The sequence below is a fragment of the Pan paniscus genome, chromosome 9 (genome assembly GCF_029289425.2).
Source record: "Pan paniscus chromosome 9, NHGRI_mPanPan1-v2.0_pri, whole genome shotgun sequence".
NCBI lineage: Eukaryota > Metazoa > Chordata > Mammalia > Primates > Hominidae > Pan > Pan paniscus.
Window position 1 is genome coordinate 121633068 of NC_073258.2, and position 21993 is coordinate 121655060.

At 46.6% G+C, this 21993-nt stretch overlaps 1 protein-coding gene across 6 annotated transcripts in view; it reads left to right on the plus strand.

Annotated features, from left to right (window-relative positions):
* The window catches only part of GRIK4 (glutamate ionotropic receptor kainate type subunit 4), a 477471-nt gene that overhangs the window by 416953 nt on the left and 38525 nt on the right, over positions 1 to 21993 (plus strand). For all 6 annotated transcript variants that reach the window (XM_057299274.2, XM_057299272.2, XM_063608842.1 and 3 more), the window contains one exon: positions 13655 to 13768. In XM_057299274.2, the coding sequence (XP_057155257.1) occupies positions 13655 to 13768 (114 nt within the window). The remainder of the gene's footprint in view (positions 1 to 13654; positions 13769 to 21993) is intronic.

Here is a 21993-nt window from a genome sequence, read left to right on the forward strand (position 1 = left end):
CTATTCATTCATTCAATCATGACTTCATTCAACAAATATTTATGTAGTGCCTGGCACATGGCAGGTTCTGGACACTGGAGATGTATGATGACTAAGGCAGACAAAGGTCACTCCTTCCTGAAGATGGCACTCTAGACAATCAACAGGTAAACTGGTAAATAAACAAGACAATTTCAGGTCATGATTTCTGCTGTGAAGAAAATAAAGCAGTATAATGAGCCAGAGTGTCTCGAGGAGAGGGGCCCATTAAGTGGGCAAGTAGGGAAGGCTGCATTGATGGCATGGTGCTTGAGCTGAGGTCAGAACGGTGAGAAGCCAGCTGGGCCATGGCCAGGGCAGAGCATATGTGGAGGGGAAAGAGTAAACTCCAAGACCCCAAGGTGGAAAGTGAACTTGTCATGTTCAGAAATCAGGATGGGGGTTAGCATGACTAGCTAGACTGTGGTGAATGGGCTGCTGTATCACCAACGCCTGGTGGGCCACAGTAAGGAGTTGGGACTTTATTGTCTATGAACTTGGAAGTCTCTCGATTCTTTTCCTAGGTCCACATACACCCATGGTCTGAGGATAGCATTGAGAGTCCACAAAACTAGAAAGGAAGAATTGGCCGGGCACAGTGGCTCACACCTGTAATCCCAGCACTTTGGGAGGCCAAGGCAGGCTGATCACTTGAGGTCAGGAGTTCGAGACCAGCCTCGCCAACATGGCAAAACCCCATCTCTACTAAAAATACAGAAATTAGCTGGGTGTGATGGTGCGTGCCTGTAGTCCCAGGTACTCAGGAGGCTGAGGCAGGAGAACTGCTTGAACCTGAGAGGCAGAGGTTGCAGTGAACCCACATCACATCACTGCCCTCCAGCCTAGGTGACAGAGTGAGACTCTGTCTCAAAAAAAAAAAAAAGAAAGAAAGAAAGAAAGAAAGAAAGGAAAAATTAACATCTATATATTTTTCTAAGTTCAAACAGAAATGTAATATTTCCTTCAATTATGAATGTGGTCAACAAAGCTTCATGGTATTAACCACACCTGTGACTTTGTCACCAATGGTATTAATTTAGTGTTGCTGTTAGACACACTTCCAGCTCTTGTTATGTAAAGAGGCACAGATACCACTATAGCACAAAAAGTGTACACATATTTTGATAACTGAATTTCTATGTAGTCATTTTAAAATATTTTAAAATAAGAGGTTAACAGGTATCAGCAGACTGTTAAAGAGGTCCATGGCATAAAAAAATATTAAGAAGGCAGGCCAGGCACGGTGGCTCATGCCTGTAATCCTAGCACTTTGGGAGGCCGAGGCAGGCGGATCACCTGAGATCAGGAGTGTGAGAGACCAGCCTGGCCAACGTGGTGAAACCGTGTTTCTACTAAACATACAAAAATTAGCCGGGCATGGTGGTGCACAACTGTAATCCCAGCTACTCGGGAGGCTGAGGCAGGAGAATGGCTGGAACCTGGGAGGTGGAGCTGCAGTGAGCCGAGATCGCACCACTGCACTCCAGCCTGGGAGACAGAGCAAGACTCCGTCTTAAAAAAAAAAAAAAAAAAAAAAAAAAAAAGCTAGAAGGCGACACGGAGAAAAATGGCATCGTCTGCTTTAGCTTTCCCAAAGACCCCTCTGGCTGCAACGGGAAGAGGGGATTGTAAGAAGCAGGACCTCACATGAGCTCTGTTTACACAGGGAGTTGAATTTAACCCTCACCACAATCTTAAGAAGTATACATTATTTTGCCTATTTTAGAGATGAAGAAACTGAAGCTCAGATTTCTGGTAATTGCTCAGCTGGTGAATGGCAGAGTCGGGATTCAAACATGCATCTGCCTGACCCCAAAAAGCAAGAGGATTGAGGATTCGTGGGCCAGTGAATAGAAGCCTGTAACAAGAGGGTCAAGGGTAAATAGTATCTGCTTGGCCTCTTGAGTCAGCTTGGACCTCTGTGCCGCATAATTTCACCTGCAAATGAACTGCCAGCCCCTTCTTTCCTTAGCGCTGGTTCATTCCTAAAATCTGCCCTCCATAGGCCAATAACACAGCCCTGTGCCGAGCCAACTAAATATTTCATGGGGACTTTAATTTAACTCTAAAGAAATTCATCCAGCCCCGAGAGTAAGCTGTAACCTCGAGAAATAGCACCAGGGAGCACTTGGACCTGCGGATGACATTGCCACTTTCCCAGGAATGCTGATGCTCCACTGGGCCTCTGCCTCTTCAAGCATTGCTGTGGATAGGCCTGGCCCAGTGAGCAGGGATGATTTCTACAAACATGGGCTCGCACTGGTTAGCAAAGACGTGTGTGTGCGCGTGCGTGCACGCGTGTATGTGTGTGTGAGCGCGCGCGCGTGTGTGTGTGTGTGTTGGCACAGGTGAACAATTGGGCGCTATTTACTGTTCCTTTATTCCCTGATCTTTGTTCCTATATCCTGGTTCTGAAAGAAGGGAGAAGTGGCGGGGTTGGCATCCAGTCTCCCCAGTGGACAAGGACACCAAATATTTTGCAGGTGCCATGTGACCCCTAAGAGTTTCTCTTTGTCTCCAGCCCACGGCGGGTGGCGTGGGCAGACAGCCTGACTCATGTGGCAGGAGAGCAGATGTGTGTGTTCTCAGGCATGTGACGCTGAAGTCTAAGGGATGAGCCCTGCGGATGCTCGCGTGGGCCAGGAGTGGGAGTGAGCCTCCCTGGCTCCTTCTGATCCCATTGCCCTGCAGCTCGGTGACCCCAGTGAGTCCTGGCAGGTTCCCTGGGCATCTCAATAGGTGCGGGTGGGAGGGAGAAAGCCGCCCGCAGGTAAACTGATCAAAAGACAGGAAGTGAGCAGATAATCTAATTTGAAATGGGCTGAGATACAGATGTTATTCTGCTCAAATGCACAGCACAAAAGGACTGGGGCCTGGGGAGAATTGGGAAGCAGCTCCGTGGAGCCAGTCTTCTGGCCTCTGGCTCAGCCTGGGCCTGTCATCTCCATTCCTTCCCGGGCTGTAATTAACACCCCTCTGCTGACAGCTGCTTTAAGCCAGATTGGAGCATGGGGCCCTTCCTCTTCTGGTTGGGCGTCCCACATGACACTGTCCAAGGTGTTAGAGGGAACCCTGGCAAGGGGAGAAGGGCGCCCTCTAGTGGGGAACCTACGGCTTCAAGTCTTCCTTAGGTTGGAGGATGTCTGATCGCATCCACAGCATGACCTGAATCTGGTTCTAATGTTCCAGCCTCCTGACAAAAATCCCTCCTGCATACAGGCATCTGTCAGAAATCAGCCTGCTTCAGCTGCCAGCAAGAAGGGGCTCGAGGGCAGGCCACGTTTAGGGGGGGCCCCCTCCTTACCCACGCTGTTGGCTGCACTGGCTCTTCACTAGGGACTGACTGTGTGCCCTCTTGGGGAAAGTCACTGCGAACAGTGCAGTAATAAGAAAGCCAAGCGCACAGTCCTGAGAATGTGTACATGGGGGTCTGAAGCTAGCTTTCTTCATGTCCTAGCTGCGTGTATTTGAGCAAATGATGAACCTCTCTGGGTCTCAGCGTCTTTGTCTCCAAAACAGGGCTAATGGCAGTTTTGAAATGTTGTTTATGTTAAATTTTTTCAAAGATTTAATCCCTGCTTCAAGAAGTTTATCTAATGTGGAGATAAGATATGCACACAAATGTAAACAGCAGTAAGAGTAAGAGCTAACATTTATTGTGAGTTATCTGTGTCAGGCCTAAGCTTTGTGTGGGTTGCTTATTTAATTCCCACAGAAGCTCCATGGAGGTGGGAACTATCATTATCCCTACTTTATTGATGAAAAAACTGAGGCACAGAGAAGTTAAGGTCACGCAGCTCATAGGTGGCAGAGTTGGAGTGTGAGTCCAGGCATTCTGTACTAATACAAGGAAATTTATAGTATATGCCATGGTGGGTGGCACGAGCATTGCCTTCTCTCTTTGGCGACAGAGAAGGGAGGGCTTATGCCTGGGAAGATGATCAGAGAAGGTTTTATGAGGATGGTAAACTTTGAATAGACCTTGAAGAGTAGGTGGAGTTGATGTTTGGACTTTTGATGTGGAGTAAATATAACTGCAGAAAAGTACAAGGTGTGTTGAGAGCCAGCTGAGTTGGCCTGGCTGCAGGGGAGGGGCAGTGTCTGGGAGAGGAGTGATGGAGATGGGGCTGAACTTGCAGGAGTAGGCAGACCATGAGGGCCAGACTCCCACATGCTGGACTGCAGAGGAGTGGGAGTCGTGAATAATTTCTTAGGGAGGACAGGTATAGTTGCTGTGGTGCGTAAGTGAGTTTTGCTAGAAATATTGAGCACCCGCTTTATTCCAAGTAATGTGTTTTGTGCATTATATGTATTATTTCCTTTGTCCTCATAACATCTCTGAATTGGCAGTTATTATCCCCACTTTACAGATAAGAAAAATGAGCTGGGAGAGGATATCACAGCTATCTAAGGTCACACTGTTAGTAACTGGCAGGGCGAGGACTTGAACCCAGTTTGGCTTGGTGCCAGTGACCCAGGCAATGTAGTCACAGGTCAGAGCAGGTGGAGGGAAGCAGAGTTATGTCTTTGACCTTGGCCTTATTAGGAGGGCCCCTGCAGGGACTGGAGAGAATGGCAGGCTAGGAGGTTTGGCAACACAAGGACTTAGGCACCCCTTGGTTATTGTACCATGGAGGTCATGCTGACCTTGGCTGGAGTGATATTGGTGGAGTGATGGGATGGAAACCAGATTGCCTGGAGTGTGGTGATATACATGGCAAGGGAGTGAGGAGAAAAGTGCAGAGGGCCCTTTCTTGCCTCCCTTCAATCTTTTTCTTCACTAGAGCCGATTGAATGTGCTGCAGATTCAGCATGCGACTCTGAAGCCAAATTACGTGGGTTTGAATCCTGGCTCTGCCACTTACTTGCCGTGCAACCTTGGGCAAGTTACTTGACCTCTCTGTGCCTCAGTTTTCTCATCTGTGAAATAAGGATAATAATAGTAACCTATGTCATAGAGGTTTTGTGGATACTGAGTGAGGTGACATGTAAAGGGCTTAGTTCAGTGCCTGATACATAGGAAGAGATATGTGTTAGCTGTATTGATATTACAAGTCCAATACTGTAGGACATTCACTGTAGAAAATACTTCAGGACCTTCTGATTGCTGTCTGGTTTATTGCATCCTCTGCTACCTGCCTGCCTCTCCAGCCTCATCTTACAGCATGCTCCTGGCCCTGTGTGTTCTAGCCACTCTGGCCTTCCCACAGCCCCTGAAAAGCACCAAGCTCCCTCCTGCATCGGGGCCTTGACACATGTTGTACCTTCTGTGGGAATACTCACCCAGGCCTTCTCGCTGGTCCCTCCTGTTCAGGCAGCTGAGTCTCATCTGGGGAAAGCTCCTGTGGACCTTCCAGGCTCTGCCCAAGCCCTGTTCCACCTTCTCATGGTGACATATATAACCCCCCTATAAACACAGCACACGTGCAATTTTACAATTTTTTTTTTTTTTTTTTTTTTTTGCAATCTGATACTTGTTCGCCTCCTCTATTGGCTGTAAATTTTTTGCTGTCAGAGACTGTGCCTGTATTTGTTCACCATAGTATTCCAGCACCTTGCACACTGCCTGGTGCAGGGCAGAGAGTCAGTGGAGAGCTGCAAGGGTACACTGAGCATTAGAGAGGAGGAAACAGGCGGGGAGGGGGCATTGGGCTCTGCAGGCAGTCCCCGCCCACCCTGAAATCCCCCAGTGAGCTCAGCAGCCCCATGTTACTCTCGGCCCATATCCTCATCCAGAGCCAAATGTGCATTATCCCTCCCAGGAAAGCCAGGCTTGCTAGGCACAGAGCTGCTTCCTATCTGTGTGTTTACAGATAATGCCAGTCTCATTTTCACAGCCTCAGGCCTGGCCTTGCTTGGAATTCCATAAGCCTTTTCAATATACAGGGGATCTCCAGAGACAATTACCTTGGAATGAAGGTTTCCAGGAATGCTTATTCTGGGTAGCATTTTCTCATCCCAACTGTAGCCTCCCAAAGCTTTCCGGAGTTAAGTAACACAATTACAGAGTTAAATGACATTGAAGAATGGGAGGCACTCTGCAGCCCCAGCAGCAGGTGAAACAGGAGATGTGAAGCCTGACTTGTAAAGTTGTAGAAAGCTGCTGCCATGTAGAGGGGGCAGGGGCAGCTGGCCTCCTCAAGGGCAGAAAGCTGGGGTGAGGAGGTATACTGTAAAAAGGTCAGAGAAGAAAGATCTGGAAGCTGATCAGAGATAGAAGAGAGGATCTGAAAGAGGATTCAGAGGGAGCTGGAGAGGCCATTTAATTCATTCTCCCCAAAGGAGAATCATGTTTGGAGGAAGGGACTGGGGAGAATGACTGGCTTTCCAAGCTAGGTACTGGATTTTTCCCAGAGTTTTCCAAAGGACTGGACAGCATGAGGTCTGGGAGGCCTGGACCCCACAGAGGTCCACATAGACAGACGGTCACACCAGAGAAGCACATTGTGTCAACACAGCTGTGCATGTGCTCCAGGTCACCCGGGAAAGGCCGCAGGGGCCAGAGTGGGGGACGCGGTGACCAGTTAGGGCTGCACATACACAGAACAGGTCTGCCTGCCTCCAAACATGCCCACGACTCATCATAAGGTCTCCAGAAGCCCTTGCTAAGATGATCCTCATTGTCAAGTTCAGCAGCAGCATCATTGTCATCCCAACAGCAAACACTTACTGGCTACTTACTTCAAACCAGGCCCCATGCCCAGCATTTACAGACATGGCCTCATTCATCTTCTCAACAATTGTAGGAGCTAGGTACTCTTATTATCCCCGCGTTACAGATAAGCAAACTGAGGCTTAGAAAAAGTTGAATAAATGACTTGCCCAAGGTCATACAACAGGTAAGTGAGTGCGAGTCCAGGTAGTTCTAGGCCACACTGAAAACTAAGTTCAGTTACCCCCTCTACTGCCTTAATAGCCCCTTATTAATATGGCAGCGCTCTACAGTGTTATGATTTATAAGGCTCTTCCACAACCATCATCTCTTTTGACTCTCACATAATATTGATAGGCTGGTATTGCCCCATTTTACAGTGGAGAAAAATGAGTCCCAGAGAAGGGAAGTAAATTGCACATGGACATTTGGACGGCAAGGAGCAGAGGCACTGGCAGGTCTCCTGACCCGTCCCATCCTCCCATTAGCATGGCTGTATGTAAGGGAGGGCAGCCAGGCCAGGTGGAGGAGGCAGGCCTGAGGCTGCAAGAGGTCATAGCCAGGCGCGGTGGCTCACACCTGTAATCCCAGCACTTTGGGAGGCCAAGGCGGGTGGATCACGAGGTCAGGAGATCGAGACCATCCTGGCTAACACAGTGAAACCCCATCTCTACTAAAAATATAAAAAAATTAGTTGGGCATGGTGGCGGGCGCCTGTAGTCCCAGCTACTCGGGAGGCTGAGGCAGGAGAATGGTGTGAACCTGGGAGGCGGAGGTTGCAGTGAGCTGAGATCGTGCCACTGCACTCCAGGCTGGGTGACAGAGCGAGACTCCATCTCAAAAAAAAAAAAAAAAAAAAAAAGTCAGCGTCATGGTGCTAGGGCACTGCTGAGTGGGAGGGAGGGAATTTTGCCCGAAAGGGGGCAGCAGCTGTCTGAAAAAGAAGGGAGGGAGATGGGAAGGCTTTGCTGTCTTCGGATGCTCCCAGATCTGGTATTGCCGTTAGACCACTCCTCATGCCATTCTCAGGAAGCCCGGAGTGGGAGCAGGGGGCCCAGGCAGACGCAGACCACAGCCTTATTGTGAAGGCTCATCTTCCTCCCAGCCAGGCTCATGTCCCAGGAGAAGAGCAGTGGCCACGCCAAGCCTTCAGGCTTTGATAGAAATGGTGGCAGCTGTACGGCCCCTATTAATCTACAGGAGGCCAAAGAGAGTATGTTTTGGAAGTCACCTCCAGGCTGGCTCCCGCCTGCCCTCCCCTTGTAAACTCTACAAACATCCAGGAGATAAAAGAGGGGATCTCTCAGAGGCAGAACACAAAGCTCTTCAAAGAACACTTTCAGTCAAAAATAGGGAGAGGAGAGAGGTCTTTCTCTCGGAGGGAATGTATTTATATACCCCTGTGGGGGCGCACATCCGCCCCATGCCACAGCGGGGCACATGGGATGCGTGGAGCACTCTCTGCTTCCCTTCACCTGTCCTTTTCTTTCTCCGGAGACCTACCCTGTGGCTCTAATGTCCCAGCTTTTTCTGGTTTTCCATCCCCCCTGGGTTATGATTTTAGACCTGCCTTCCCCAGATGGCCCCTTCCTGAATTTCTTTCCCTAAAATCAAATGTCCCTGCTAGCTGCTGCTCTTCACTGACGAGTCTGGTCATCAGTTTCCTCCTCAGAGCGTTCAATACTGCTGACCGCCATCATCCACTTAAGCAAAGTGGGGACCGCTCATGTAAGCTCTGTCTCTTCTAGTCAGGCACATTAAAGCAGGGGATTTGACAGCTGGAAAGGAGCTTAGAGAGCCTCTGCTTGAACCCTTTCATTTTACAGTTGAGGACACTATTCCAGACGGTGGAATAATTTGCCTAAGGTCGTGATGAGGTTGTGGCCCACAAGTGACAAGAGTCAGGGCTGCTTTTTGGTTTAAAATGTTAAAACTTTGGGAGGCCAAGGCAGGTGGATCACCTGAGGTCAGGAGTTCGAGACCAGCCTGGCCAACATGGTGAAACCCCATCTCTACTAAAAATACAAAATTAGCCGGGTGTGGTGGTGCACACCTGTATTCCCAGCTACTTGGGAGGCTGAGAAAGGAGAATCACTCGAATGTGGGAGGTGGAGGTTGCAGTGAGCCAAGATCGCACCACTGCATTGCAGCCTGGGCAAGACAGAGCGAGACTCTGTCTCAAAAAAATAAAAATAATAAATAAATAAATATTGTATTTACTTTGAAGCACTCAGAATGTCAACCAAACAGCTGCAACCTTTTTGTTGTTGCAATTACAGAGTGGTACTCAGTTAACGGAACGACAGTTATCGTGTGTAAGCTTCATCGGAGTCAACTAAAGATGAATAAGCCACCACCCCCATACATAACTAATTTGTTCTGTGCACCAAGAACCTGCTTTAAATGTTTGTGCCAACTTACAACCCCATACTGTGCCAGGCAAGGTTAGTGGCCATTAAAAATACCAGCAGGACAGGGTTATCTAAAGACACATTCAGTAGTGTGTTAACTATACAAAAAAAAGACACTGTACAGTTAAAAAACAAATCCTACATAGCCTTACATTTTACTTATTTTCTTCAAAAAGGAATGGGTTGTGTATGGGGGGGGTGGGTGTTAAATGCTTGATAGACAAGAAAAAATGCTCTAGAACCAACTTCGTCATCATCATCCTGGTCTTCATCTTCTTCATGTTCCTCCTCCTCCTCCTCTTCATCTTCCTTGTTTTCCGCCTCTTCCTTTTTTTCCTTGCTTTTTTCAGCCCCGATAACTTGCTTTTCTGCTGCATCGGACTTTCTTTTAGCTCAGTTTGCAGCAATATCCTTTGGCATTTTTCCTCCAGCTTCACAGCCCTCTTTTCATATGGCCGCTAGTCATCTGCAGCCGTGTTAGTCCACGTCTTCCAGCTCCTCTGCAACATCACCAATGGACAGGCCAGGATGTTCTCCTTTGATTTGAGGGCAATATTCAGGAAAGAACAAGATGAAGGTCAAAGGAGGCCTCTTGGGTGCATTAGGATCTTTTAACTTTTTTTCTGTCTCCCGTTTAGGAGAGATACGGGTTTCATTTCTCTTTCATAACAGGTCTTTTCCACCTTTGCCCTGTCTGCAGATTTTCCCTTCTCTTTAGCAGACATGGCCTTCCAGCACTGAGTACTTCTGAGAAAACTTGGCAAAGCTGACTGAGACAGCTGAGTGCTGCTTCTCCTGCTCCTCCCAGCAAGTTTGCACAGACTGTGCACCTGATGAGATTTTGCCTGTCAGCTTCTTAGGGTCTTCTTTGCCTGTGTTTAGCTATTTGTTTTCAGCAAGGCACAGAGCTGCCCATTTCCCATCTGGTTCTCACTTGCCCTGGTGCTGTCTCGATGGAGCTCAGTGTACTTCAGTGGCTGTGAAAGCAGGAGCAGTCACCAAAAGCCAGGTCTTCTGATGTCCTGTTCCCTGCTCTTTCCGCTTGGGAGCATGCCCACCCCTCCCTGGCCTGGCCCCCACCTGCCCCCCAGGAGGCAGAGGAGCAGAAGGGCTTGGATGAGTTGTCATTGTACATGCCCCTCAGCCTCCCACACCAGTGATTCCTGGATGGAATCACAGTCCCAGCCCCCTATCTTACTAGTTTGGTTTCATGGCACATTATCTCTTCATCTGAAGGCTGCTTTATAGCATAATGTCTTTTTTTTGTTTTGTTTTTAAGATGGAGTCTCTCTCTGTTGCCCAGGCTGGAGTGCGGTGGCACGATCTCAGCTCACTGCAACCTCCATCTCCCGGGTTCAAGTGATTCTCCCTGTCTCAGCCTCCCGAGTAGCTGGGACTACAGACGTGCACCACCATGCCCAGCTAATTTTTGTATTTTTAATAGAGACAGAGTTTCACCGTGTTGGCCAGGCTGGTCTCGAACTCCTGACCTCAGGTGATCCACCCAGCTCAGCCTCCCGAAGTGCTGGGATTACAGGCATGAGCCACTGCGCCCAGCCATAATGTCTTTGACTAGGTAAAATAACGAATGCACATGTGATTGGAATAATCTGATCCCATGTGATTGTTGCTGATACCCCAGTGCCTTCGAGCTAAAGTAGGTAATTACTCCTCTATATTGAGAATATAATATTAAATGCAAGAAACGACCGCCACAAACCTTTCATGGCTTCTTTCAGCTTGTCACTGCCCTTTCCTGTCTCCTTCCCTGCCTCCCTTACCCCCAGCGTCCTCTTGACCGGGGACAAAGGAAAGAAAGACTGGGACTGGTGGGAATGTGCCAGCAATGTGTGCATGAAGCCGGTTCCCTGTTTGTAGGGAAGTGTCAGTGAGTGAGTAGACAGAAATGCTCTGTCCAGACGTGAGGCACAAGCTCTCCCTTGGCATGTGGTCATTCTCCCTGTGCCCTGGGAAGAACCCTGGTAGTGAGCTGCTGCCCATCTGCAGATGTGTCTCCACAGGGACATATGGAATTGTTTTGGCATAATGTCACAGTTGGCCAACTTTTATCGACTTGTGAAATGATTTCCAAATTTTAATCCAAAGTTTGCCCTTTGGGAGGAAAGCAGCGTGTGAGGAAAATAAACTTGAGGATAGAGTTGTTGACTTTGGTTAATTGATTTGGATTTTTTTTTTTTAAAGAACCAGAGAAAGGAATGGATGCCACGTTTACCTCATGCCCATTTCATCACTTTTAATTTTTCTAATCTTGCCATCTTTCCTCCAGTTTCTTCATTCCAGCCCATTTAACTCTTGTTTCCTCCCCTCAAGTTTCAGGTAGGGTTTGGCTACCAATTTGGTTCATTTCTGTTACCTGACACCTGTGCTCAAAAGCTGAATTCAAATCAGTGCCTCTGTTGTGGACGGGCTGAGGCTCTGAACGGCCCAAGCAACTGTCTAAAGAGTCCCCCAAATGAAGGCGCTAACAATCCTCTAATCAAACCTAACTTTGAACGCAAGTGTCGATTCACTTGCTAGCAGTCATCAGCACTGTCTTGGAGAAATACAGAATGGATCATTCACATTTTCTATTTTGTAGTGAAAATCCCCTTCATCTGCACCCTAGTTGCTTTTTAAGGATGACCTCACCGTATAAGGCTCCGAGTTTGTTAAGCTGTGCTGGATCGTGTGACTGCTTTATGGGGTGGAACCTGAATTGGTGATGGAGGATTGGGGTGGAGGTGGAGAAGAAACTGATCTTTGCCAATGGATTTATCCTTCCTGTACACAAATCATAATTCCCTTGTGTGTAAAATGAGGGCCAGCACATCTGTCTCCCCACTTTCTTTGCAGTGTTTGTACGTAGTCATTCAGAACTGATTAGCCTGTTTGTAGATTGTTGGACCACACTTCACTTTTCTTATTTCATCTTTTGCATCAACTGATCGACCAGCATTAGAAAATGTCAATCATTGTAGGCTCGTCTGAGATACAGCACCCAGGTCATAAAAACATGGCTCTTAACAATTAGTACAGTATAAGTTAGAATCATCAGGGCAGCTTTTTACAAATATAGATTCCTGGGTCCTACCACCAGAAAATCTGATCCAGGAAGTCTGGGATGAGACTCAGGAATTCACATTTTAATTGACCCAGCAGGTGATTCTGAGGTAGGTGGCCCCATAGACAGCATTTTGAGAACCACCATAGAGGATTGCTGGGAAGGACCCAGGCACTCTCCTTGATTTATGGATGAGGTTAAGGGAGCCTAGAGAAGTGAAGTGACTAGTCCAGGTTGGTTAGTTGGTTGTTAGTTAGAGTAGAGGATGCATTAGAACTGAGCACCAGTTCTGGGCTTTTCCCACTGCCCCATGTGTAGGAGAGCAGACTAATAGGAAACAGACTTGCTTTCCACAGGATTGATTTAAATTAGATACAAGGAAAAACTTCCTGACATAGAAGAGTATGAGGAAGTCTACATCTTTCCCAGAAGGGTTTAATTCAGGGCTAACTCTCATCAGATGTGGGCACTTGAGGTACAATTTGGAGGCAAGGGGAAAGGAAGGAAGCCTTTATTGAACAAATGCTGGTTGTTGTGCATTAAGGGGACCAGAAACTCTTCTTTGGGTCTGCTAATGACATCTGAAGTTTCACCTGGACAGCGACATAAGTGGCCAGTGATCCAGGAGGCCTGAATCCTAGCCAGCTGGGATGAGCTTTGTGATGTTGGGGCACTTGCTCAGTTTTCTGGTCTCTGCTTTCTCACTGTGGGACAAATGGGGTTGCATTAAGGTTTTTCAGATTTCTGTGGTTCCAGCATTTTTACTTTTCATTGTAGCCCCTTCAGCAAAGTTTCTTACACACCATAAGCAGTCAGTGGAGTTTTGTCAACTGAACAAAACAAACACTACTCAATATTGAGAATGGGCCAGGCGCGGTGGCTCATGCCTATAATCCCATCACTTTGGGAGGCGAGGGCGGGCAGATCACGGGGTCAGGAGTTTGAGACCAGCCTGGCCAGCATGGTGAAGCCCTGTGTCTACTAAAATTACAAAAATAAGCCAGGCATGGTGGCCCACGCCTGTAGTCCCAGCTACTCAGGAAGCTGAGGCAGGAGAATCGCTTGAACTCAGGAGGCAGAGGTTGCGGCGAGCCGAGATGGCACCACTGCACTCCAGCCTGGGCGACAGAGCGAGACCCTGTATCCAGAAAAAAAAAAAAAAGTATTGAGAACGCAGGAGCCCAATCTGCCAATTTCCTCCTCCCAAGCCCCTACCCTAGGACACTTTGAGACTGTCTCTGAACAGTCTGGTAGTGATACCCCCTGTTTTTAAAATTATTTATGTATTTAAAGGGATCTAACGACAAGTGAACATGAGTTATAGCTTCAATATCCATGTACTTTTATGAGTGATCATTCAGATCTGTATGCTGTGTTGACTTAGAGCCACTCCTCAAGCAAGAAGCCAGACCAGCATCACGTCTCCAATAGCAGTGACGGTTGCTGGTCGCAAGTCTCTGTGCCTCTTCTCCTATGGCCACCCCACTGACGGGCTGTCTCTGTTCCTTTCAGAAAGCAGATCTGGCTGTGGCAGGCCTCACCATTACAGCTGAACGGGAGAAGGTGATTGATTTCTCTAAGCCATTCATGACTCTGGGAATTAGCATTCTTTACCGCGTTCATATGGTAAGAGACTTATTTTATAAGCATTTATGTCATTAAAGTTATTTGCATGCAAACACTGAGTTATACGGGAATAATGAATGACTCATGGAAATATTTAGATTTCAAGACTTAAATGCAAATGTGCTGGGCTATTTTTTCTCCTATCATCTGCACGAACTTGCAAACTGAAGGGATGGAAAAGTCATGCTTGTGGGCTTTCCAGTAAAAATTACTTCTGCCTCTCTGAATAGCGATGACCAAGAATGGTCATTCAATACTTGGTGGATCCTGTGTTGGTGATTGGCCCCGTGGGTCACTTTGCTCCCTTGCCTGCAGCCCAGATAAGTCACCCTAGCATTTCTCAAGCACGTTGCCAACTTCCAAGTCTGTGTTCACTTCTAGTGTTGCATCTGGCGAGGGAATGTAGATTCCTTCTCTCTCGATGATCTGTCCTGGAGAATAAATGGTAGATAATTTAATGTCATTTATACCTGGCCTGCCCTTTTCTGCATTCCATGCCCCCATCAGAAAGACTCCTCTGGCTAGGTAGGCCAGGGTGAGTGTCACAGTGAGTTTGTGAGAACACACCAATAGGCAGCAGAGTACAGACACGACCTTCAAGTATACTGGCCGGTGGGAAGAGCAGAGGAAGAGTCACCCTGGCTGGGTCTCATCCATCAATGAATAATCATGACAGTGCCAGCAAATAGCTGACTTTGCTAGTTTATCTTGCTGGACCAGAAGAGCCTTCCTTTCCGCTTGTCAGCTGAACTGGCTCTAAGTGCAGAGCGTCATACAGATTTGCCCAATACACTAGTCATTTTCAGTGCCCATGATTCAGCTGCCATGGTACGCTCCAGAACAGAGCCTGTACCTCGAGGCTGCCCAACAGGGTAGAGACCAAGAGATCACCCAACATGCCTGCTGAAGAAGTAACCCCTTGCCAGGCCCCACATCCCAGCTCTAGAGAAAAGGAGATCGTCCACCTTTGCAGCTCCAGCCTATGCTCCCAACCCTGTGATGGGGGTTGTTGTTAAGGGTTGAATTGTGTCCCCCGCCACCAAAATATATGTTGAATTTCTAACCTCTAGGACCTGTGAATGTGACCTCATTTGGAAGTAGGGTCTTTGCAGATGTACTCAAGTGAAGGTGCGGCCATGCTAGATTAGGCTGGACCCTAATCCAATGTCTGACGTCCTTATAAAAAGAAGGGAATTTGAACACAGACACATAGAGGAGAATGCCATGGGAATTCGAAGGCAGAGATTGGAGTCATGCACTTACAAGCCAAGGGACACCAAGTATTGCTAGCAACCACCGAAAGCTAGAGGAGACAAGGAAGGATCCTCCTAGAGTCTGCAGAGAGAGCCTGGCCCCACCAATACCTCGATGTGGCCTTCCAGCCTCCAGAACTATGACATGATAAATTTCTGTTGTTTTAAGCCACCAGTTGTGGTACTTTTTTATGGCAGTCCTGGGAGATGAATAGAGCTGTGTCATTCTTATTTTAGAAATGAGGAAACTAAGTTGTAATCAGTTTAAAAACATGGGCAAGGCCACATGCTCATAAGTGAAAGAACAGGGTTCAAACCCAGGAATGATGTGTTTAAAGCCTGTGCTTTCTCCAGGACAGCAGCCTGCCACCCTCCTGTGTGTGGTCTTTGAATCACTTGCATAGGGCACTTTTGTGCACCCTTTTTCTCATTTGGTCCTCAAGATGGTTCTTTGGGGGAAAGGGGGCAGGTATGATAATTCCCAATTTATAGACATGGAAACTGAAGTCATGCTTGGAGCTAGTTGAGGGCTGAGCCTGGAACCCAGGCCCCTTAACTCCAGGAGGGTGTCTTGCCATCGTTACATCTGTTGGTACTCACTAGGCAGTCTTCCAGCCAGCACCATTTCTGGAGCTCCCCTCCCCCACATTGACCCCTGGAATCGGGGGACATCCAAAAGAAATGGAGGCACACAGCCTTTGTCCAAACTACCCTGCTGTGGCTTGCGGTAGCCACTCAACTAGGCTCTGGCCTTGGTGTCCAGATTCCTGGAGGGAACTAAAGCCTTCCTGGTGACTCAGTGGCCCATCAGGAACCAGATGGCAGAAGGTACCTGACCCCAAGTGTTTTTGCCACCAGGAAACACCTACTGCTAGGCTGCCCTCCCCACCTAGGGCACCACTGTCCTGAATACCAACTCTGGCCAGAAAGAAACCACAATTCTCCAATCCTCTGGACATCCCAAATTGGATTGTTGACTAAATGTTTCCTACCGCCTGAAAACCTATATGAGTTTCCCTGCATTCATTTCTGGGATGACAACTTTTCTGTGTCAACTTGGCTAGGTTATGTTGCTTAGATGCTTGGTCAGATACTAGTCAGGTGTTGCTGTGAAGGTATTTGTAGACAGGATTAGCAACTACAGTGAATTGACTTCCTAAAGGAGAGTACTCTTGATAACGTGGGTGGGCCTCATCCAATCAGTTGAAGGACATAAGAGCAAAACCTGAGGTTTCATGAAGAAGGAATTCTGCCTTAAGTCTATCACATAGAAATCCTGCCTGAGTTTCTAGCCCGCCTGCCTTTTGGACTTATTAGCCCCCACAATCCTGTGAGCCAATTTCTTACAATAACTTTCCCTGTCTCTCCCAATATCGCTATCTCTGTCTCTCTCTCCATACACACACACACACACACACCTAACTGTTGGGTGAGGATTCCTCTCCTCTTCTGGCCTCCACACTGAAGCGCCAGGATGCCACGTGGCTGCCTAGACCTGATTGATAACAGGGGGCCAAGCAAGAAATGAGTGCTGGGATTAACAGCTTACACTAAGCAGAACTGACAGTTTCTACATTTATTCAACAAATATTTATTGAGTGCATTCTGTGTGTGAGACACCATGCTTAGGAAGTACCAAAAAGTCAGCTGAGGGGAGAACAATCCCAAATTGACTAACCCAGGGGAGATGTGGTTAGAATAAGTCTGAGATGAACGTTATGTCTGAAACAGAGGAGGGCCTTAGGAAGATCTGCTGTGGCTAAAGGATGAACTGGTAGAGTCCACCCCAAGAGCCTAATTCTAAACTTACATAGAGACTCTATCTCTAATATCATAGTGTTAAGGTAATGAAATTAAATACTGGGTGTTCGTTGTTTTGCAATTTTTCTCTAATTGTTATCTGTGAGCAAAAATATGGGTAATTTAATCACATTTATGATCTATAAGGATCGAGAATGTCTATGTTAGTTCTATGTTTATGAGGTCACCTGACTGATGAGTTATTGTTACCAAAAAGTGAGCATCTGGTGGCAATCCAACCTGTGTGCGAATGTAAAAATAATTAACTTAGAGTGCCTAGTTAAGAATTATTGCTAAAGCCTCCAAAATAATAAGTAGTGGCAAGTATGCCTCTGAAGTCTAAAGAAATAATTTGTGACTTTCCAGTGATCCAAGATTATCTAGGCATTTTCATGAACACAGATCATCAACAGTTGATTGTGGGATATTTACCTTCTTCCTAACACCGGGTATAATCTCTGTTTCTGTTCAGGCATCCTTAGGACCAAAATAAGAATGTTTTGCTCTTTTTACCACCTACTCCCTGTTACTCACAGGCTGGCTGAGGAGTCTGGCTTTGGCATTCGTTACTGTTTTTCCATCCTGCTTTTTAAAAGTCACTCTCTCTCTGTCTCTCTCTCTCTCTCCTCCCCCCCGTCCCACCCTCCTTCCCTCCCTTCTTTCTCTCTCTGTCTCTCTCTCTCTCCCTCTTTTTGTCTTTCTCTTTCTTTCTCACCCAACTTAAATGTCCATGGTCCTTTTCTATTCTTATTCTACCAACTCTCCCTGGATAATCTCACTCCCTCCCAAATCTGTGAATCTAACCCTGGCTGCTCCCCTGAGTTCCAGTAGCGTAATTCTGACACATTTCTTCACATCTCCATCTGGATGTCTCACAGGCACCCCAAAAACTGTGTCACAAGCTGAATTCTGTGTGTTTCTGAGTCACACTTATGCCTCCTTCCCTGTGCCCCATATCAGGTAATGGAATTTCCATCCAGTAACCTGAGCCATCCTTAAGTTTTCTTACCTTACAAATTCTATTGGTCATCTCACCTCCCAAAGAGTTCTCAAATATACTGTGTATCCCCACTTGTGCCTTGGTTCAGGCTTTCCTAATCTCTACTGCCATTCCTGCAGCCTGTATCCTCCTTTAGGGCAAGGCATTTCTTGTCCATTACTGGATCCCCATCAAAAGGCCACAGTCATTATAAGCATTCACTAAGAAACAGCAGAGTGAGAACCATGGACTCTGGACCCAGACTGTCTGGGTTTATTCCCAGCTTTTACAGTTATTAGATGCATGTCACATACATCTCACCTTCTTCATTTGTAAAAATGGGTTGTCATGCAAAATTAAATGAGAATACATGTGTAATACACTCATAGCAGTGCCTGACATATACACAATAAAGTGTTAGCTATTATACTCAACAAATGTATATTAATTGTTCCTTCATAATCTATTTGCAGCCTGGGTGTTGGTTTAAAAAAAAAAGACAAATGTAATCATATCAACCTCCTTCTTGAAATCATTCACCAGCTGCCCATCACTCACAAAAAAAAGTTCAACTTTCCTACATCCAGGTCTTTGCCTGCAGGCACCTTTGCCCCTTGCTGCTCACTGCTCTTTTGTCAGGTCAGCCCCTTCCTGCCTCCTCATCTAGGTTCACGCTCATCTACCTGCCTCTCAGCCAGCTAACAAACTCTTTCCTGGCTTTCAATACCCAGCTCAAATGGCACTTGCTCTTCCACGCAGCTCCCCTAGATGGAGCTGCTTGCCCTCTGCCTATACTTCTATTACAACACTTTTAGGTTGCGTTATATTATTCTCTGTTTATCTATCTCTCCCTTTGTATCCTCCAATGGGAGGTACATTAAGGGAAAGGTACCCTCTTGTCAGACCATAGATTTTTATGATACGATTTTTGGTATGGAAAATGTGGTCATCCTAAACATGCAGTATTTACTTGACAGGAGGGAAGGAGGGCAGGCCATAAATCCAGTGATCCTGTGGGCAGTGAATGCTATGCTTTCCTTTGTGCTCCTGATTGGGCAGTACTGAGTCCCAGGAACCTGAGATTCTATTAGGGAACCCTACAGGGCCAGTATTCTAGGCAGCAGGACAAGTGACCCAAATATTTATTTTACCTTCTGGCCTTTACCCCTGTAGGTCTTGAGAACAAAAAGAAGTGGGATGCAGATGTTTCAGGCAGCCTAGATGCAGCCTCTGGCTCAGGTCTGGCTGTAGCTGCCTCCTGAACTCACTGCTCTCTCTCTCTCTCTCTCAATGCCTGCACATTCCACACACAACATAGCATCCACCTGAGAAAGTATCAGAATCCGTGGCTAGGGCAAGATGGACTTCTAGGCTATACATAGATGGTCCAGCCTTTAGCCTTTGTTGTCCCCTGATACTTCAAGGATGGGAGCCAAGTGGCAGAACATCTGAAGTTCAAGACTCTTGGTTTCCCTGGCACATCAGCTCATCTCCTTGTAATGATAAGTTTAGTATTTGGTATAGCAGTATAATTCCAAGGACATTTTGCAGCCAAGGGTTTTATGGTATTGATGCATACTTTGAGCTCTCAAATATCTGTGTGAATGGAGGGGAAAAGAACATGAAAAACAAAAACCATTTCTATTTGACGTTAGAGTATATCATGTAGTTTTCTGTCTCTTTTTTTCTGCAGCAGCAATTTACCTAATGATGTTTTGCTCAGATTAATATTAAAGTGAGTTTGTATTCCTCAAGCACACCCCGACTATTATAGCAAGGCATCATCAGGCTGCACCATAAGCCAATCTGGGATTAAGTGTTTGGCCCATAGAACCCCCATGTGAATAAATTTCATCTAAACAGTTCATTGTTGCTGGGTGCCGTGGCGCATGCCTGTAATCCCAGCCACGTTGGAGGCTGAGGCAGGAGTATCACCAGGGTTCGAGGCTGTAGTGAGCTATGACTGCACTGCAGCTTAGGCAACAGAGCAACACCCCATCTCTTAAAAAATTAAATAATTTAAAATAAAAACTCAGTATTGACATCTTCAAGGAGATTGGGTATATGTGTAAGATGGTGGTTTGTTGACTCACGTCTCCTAATTTATAGAGCACTTCCATGTACAGTCTCTGGTTTAACGGAACAGTGCCCGGAAGCAGGTAGTATGATTCTCATTTTACAGGACAAAATTCTGAAACTCTGTGAGCCCAGTTAGTGCAGAGGAAAGAGGAAAGGCAACACAATGTTGCAGGGGGCATTGAAACCAGGTTTTTGGTCTCCAAATCTCCATACATGTCCAACTACCTGTCTTTACGGTATCATAGGTGTATTTCTTTCAGTGTCAAGGCTATGCTTTAGATGATCTTTCAAGATCCTTTCCCATCTGAGGATACTATCTCTGATCCCAGAGAAGGTCCCAAGCCAGCTAGAATACCCAAGACTCCCTGGAAAATGTGAGCTTACCATTTTCCCTCCATATCAACTTGTTCCACCTTTGGTTAACAAATGGGAAAGTTTTATACTCTGTTCTTTTTCTCTTCTTAACTCTTAGCTAGAGTCTTCTTTCTCAAGAAAAAGAAAAATCAGACAGTGTTTAAAAAGTAAGGGAGAAATAGGCTGGGCACGGTGGCTCATGCCTGTAATCCCAGCATTTTGGGAGGCCGAGGCAGGCGGATTATGAGGTCAAGTGTTCGAGACCAGCCTGACCAACATGGTGAAACGCCATCTCTACTAAAAATACAAAAATTAGCCGGGCATGGTGGCACACGCCTGTAATCCCAACTACTCAGGAGGCTGAGACAGGAGAATCATTTGAACCCGGGAGGTGGAGGTTGTAGTGAGCCGAGACTGCAACATTGCACTCTAGCCTGGGCATCAGAGTGAGACTCTGTCTCAAAAAAAAAAAAAAAAAAGTGAGGGAGAAATAAATGCTGACATTAAATTAATGCACGACATTGCTGGATATATTACCAGCTTTTCAAGAAGGTCTGTTTCATTTCAGAAAGACTGTCTAGGAAAATGGAGAACAATGCTAAGTAAACCAGTGAATCATTTCTAATACTGCTTAATACTCTGTTCTAAGAAAATGGAAAATGAATAGAGTTCTGTTCCTTAAAGCTAAGTAACATGATAGCCCATATAATGGAAATATGGATCCCTGAATGTATAATAATATTAATATTGGTTATTTATTGAGTGCCTCTCTCTGAAGAAGCTCAAGGTGTGTTAACATTATTTTAGTAATTCTCACGGCCCCTCTTCATGTGGATTAAGGTGCTCCATTCATGGTGCTCCTTTCTATGGGAGAAGACAATGGCACCCAGAGAAGTTGAGTGGCTTGCCTAGCACCACCACTCAGCAAGTCCAGGTCAATGCCAGGATTAGAATGTAGGTCTCCTCACACCAGATTTTCAGCCAGTAAGTGAAAATAGATACACTAGCGTATGAGTTCTATGGGCAACAGACCCATCTAGGTGCTTTACGTGGATAAGAATTAATTACTTGCTTCCTTTTTTCCTCTTGGAGTCAGAGGTGGAAAGTGCATGCTAAACCAAAATATCAGCAGACAATCCATTGCAGACACACTGAGGGAGGCCATCCATGGGATCCTGCTGAGGGACAGGAAGAAATCACCTCCTCCTGCCTCTCCCAGAAGGAGTCTTGGAGCCACTGCGTTCTCTTACCTCTTCAGCCCTGGACAGTGTGTGATTGACCATTGGGCACTGCTGGGAGTTGACTATATCATAAGCAACCTTTCTATAAATTGCCATTTAGTTCTAAAGACTGTAGAAATGCACATGAAGGACCCTTTGTCCTTGGCTGTGCTGGGAGGGGATGGAGTTTGAGGAAAGCAGAGAGCTCGTATCATGCATTTGTGTAGGGAAATGGTGACTAAGCTGCAGAGCCCTAACACAGATCCAAGAGAACCTGCAACGTGTCTGGTCCACTCTGTCAATGACGTCTTTGGGTAGGCTGAGGTGGGATTGAGTTCTAAAGGTTGGAATCACTGGCTTTTAAGAGTCTTCCTTCCAGAAGAAAGCCTGGTATTGCCCTAAGTGCTTCTCTGGAGAGCCCTGGAGGAACTCTCATGATGCATATATTACAGCCGTAGAAACTCCAGGAGTTCTGAAAAGTGGCTGTAGCCAGATAGCATTATTCCCCAAAGCATCTTTAACATGTGTCACCATAAGAGA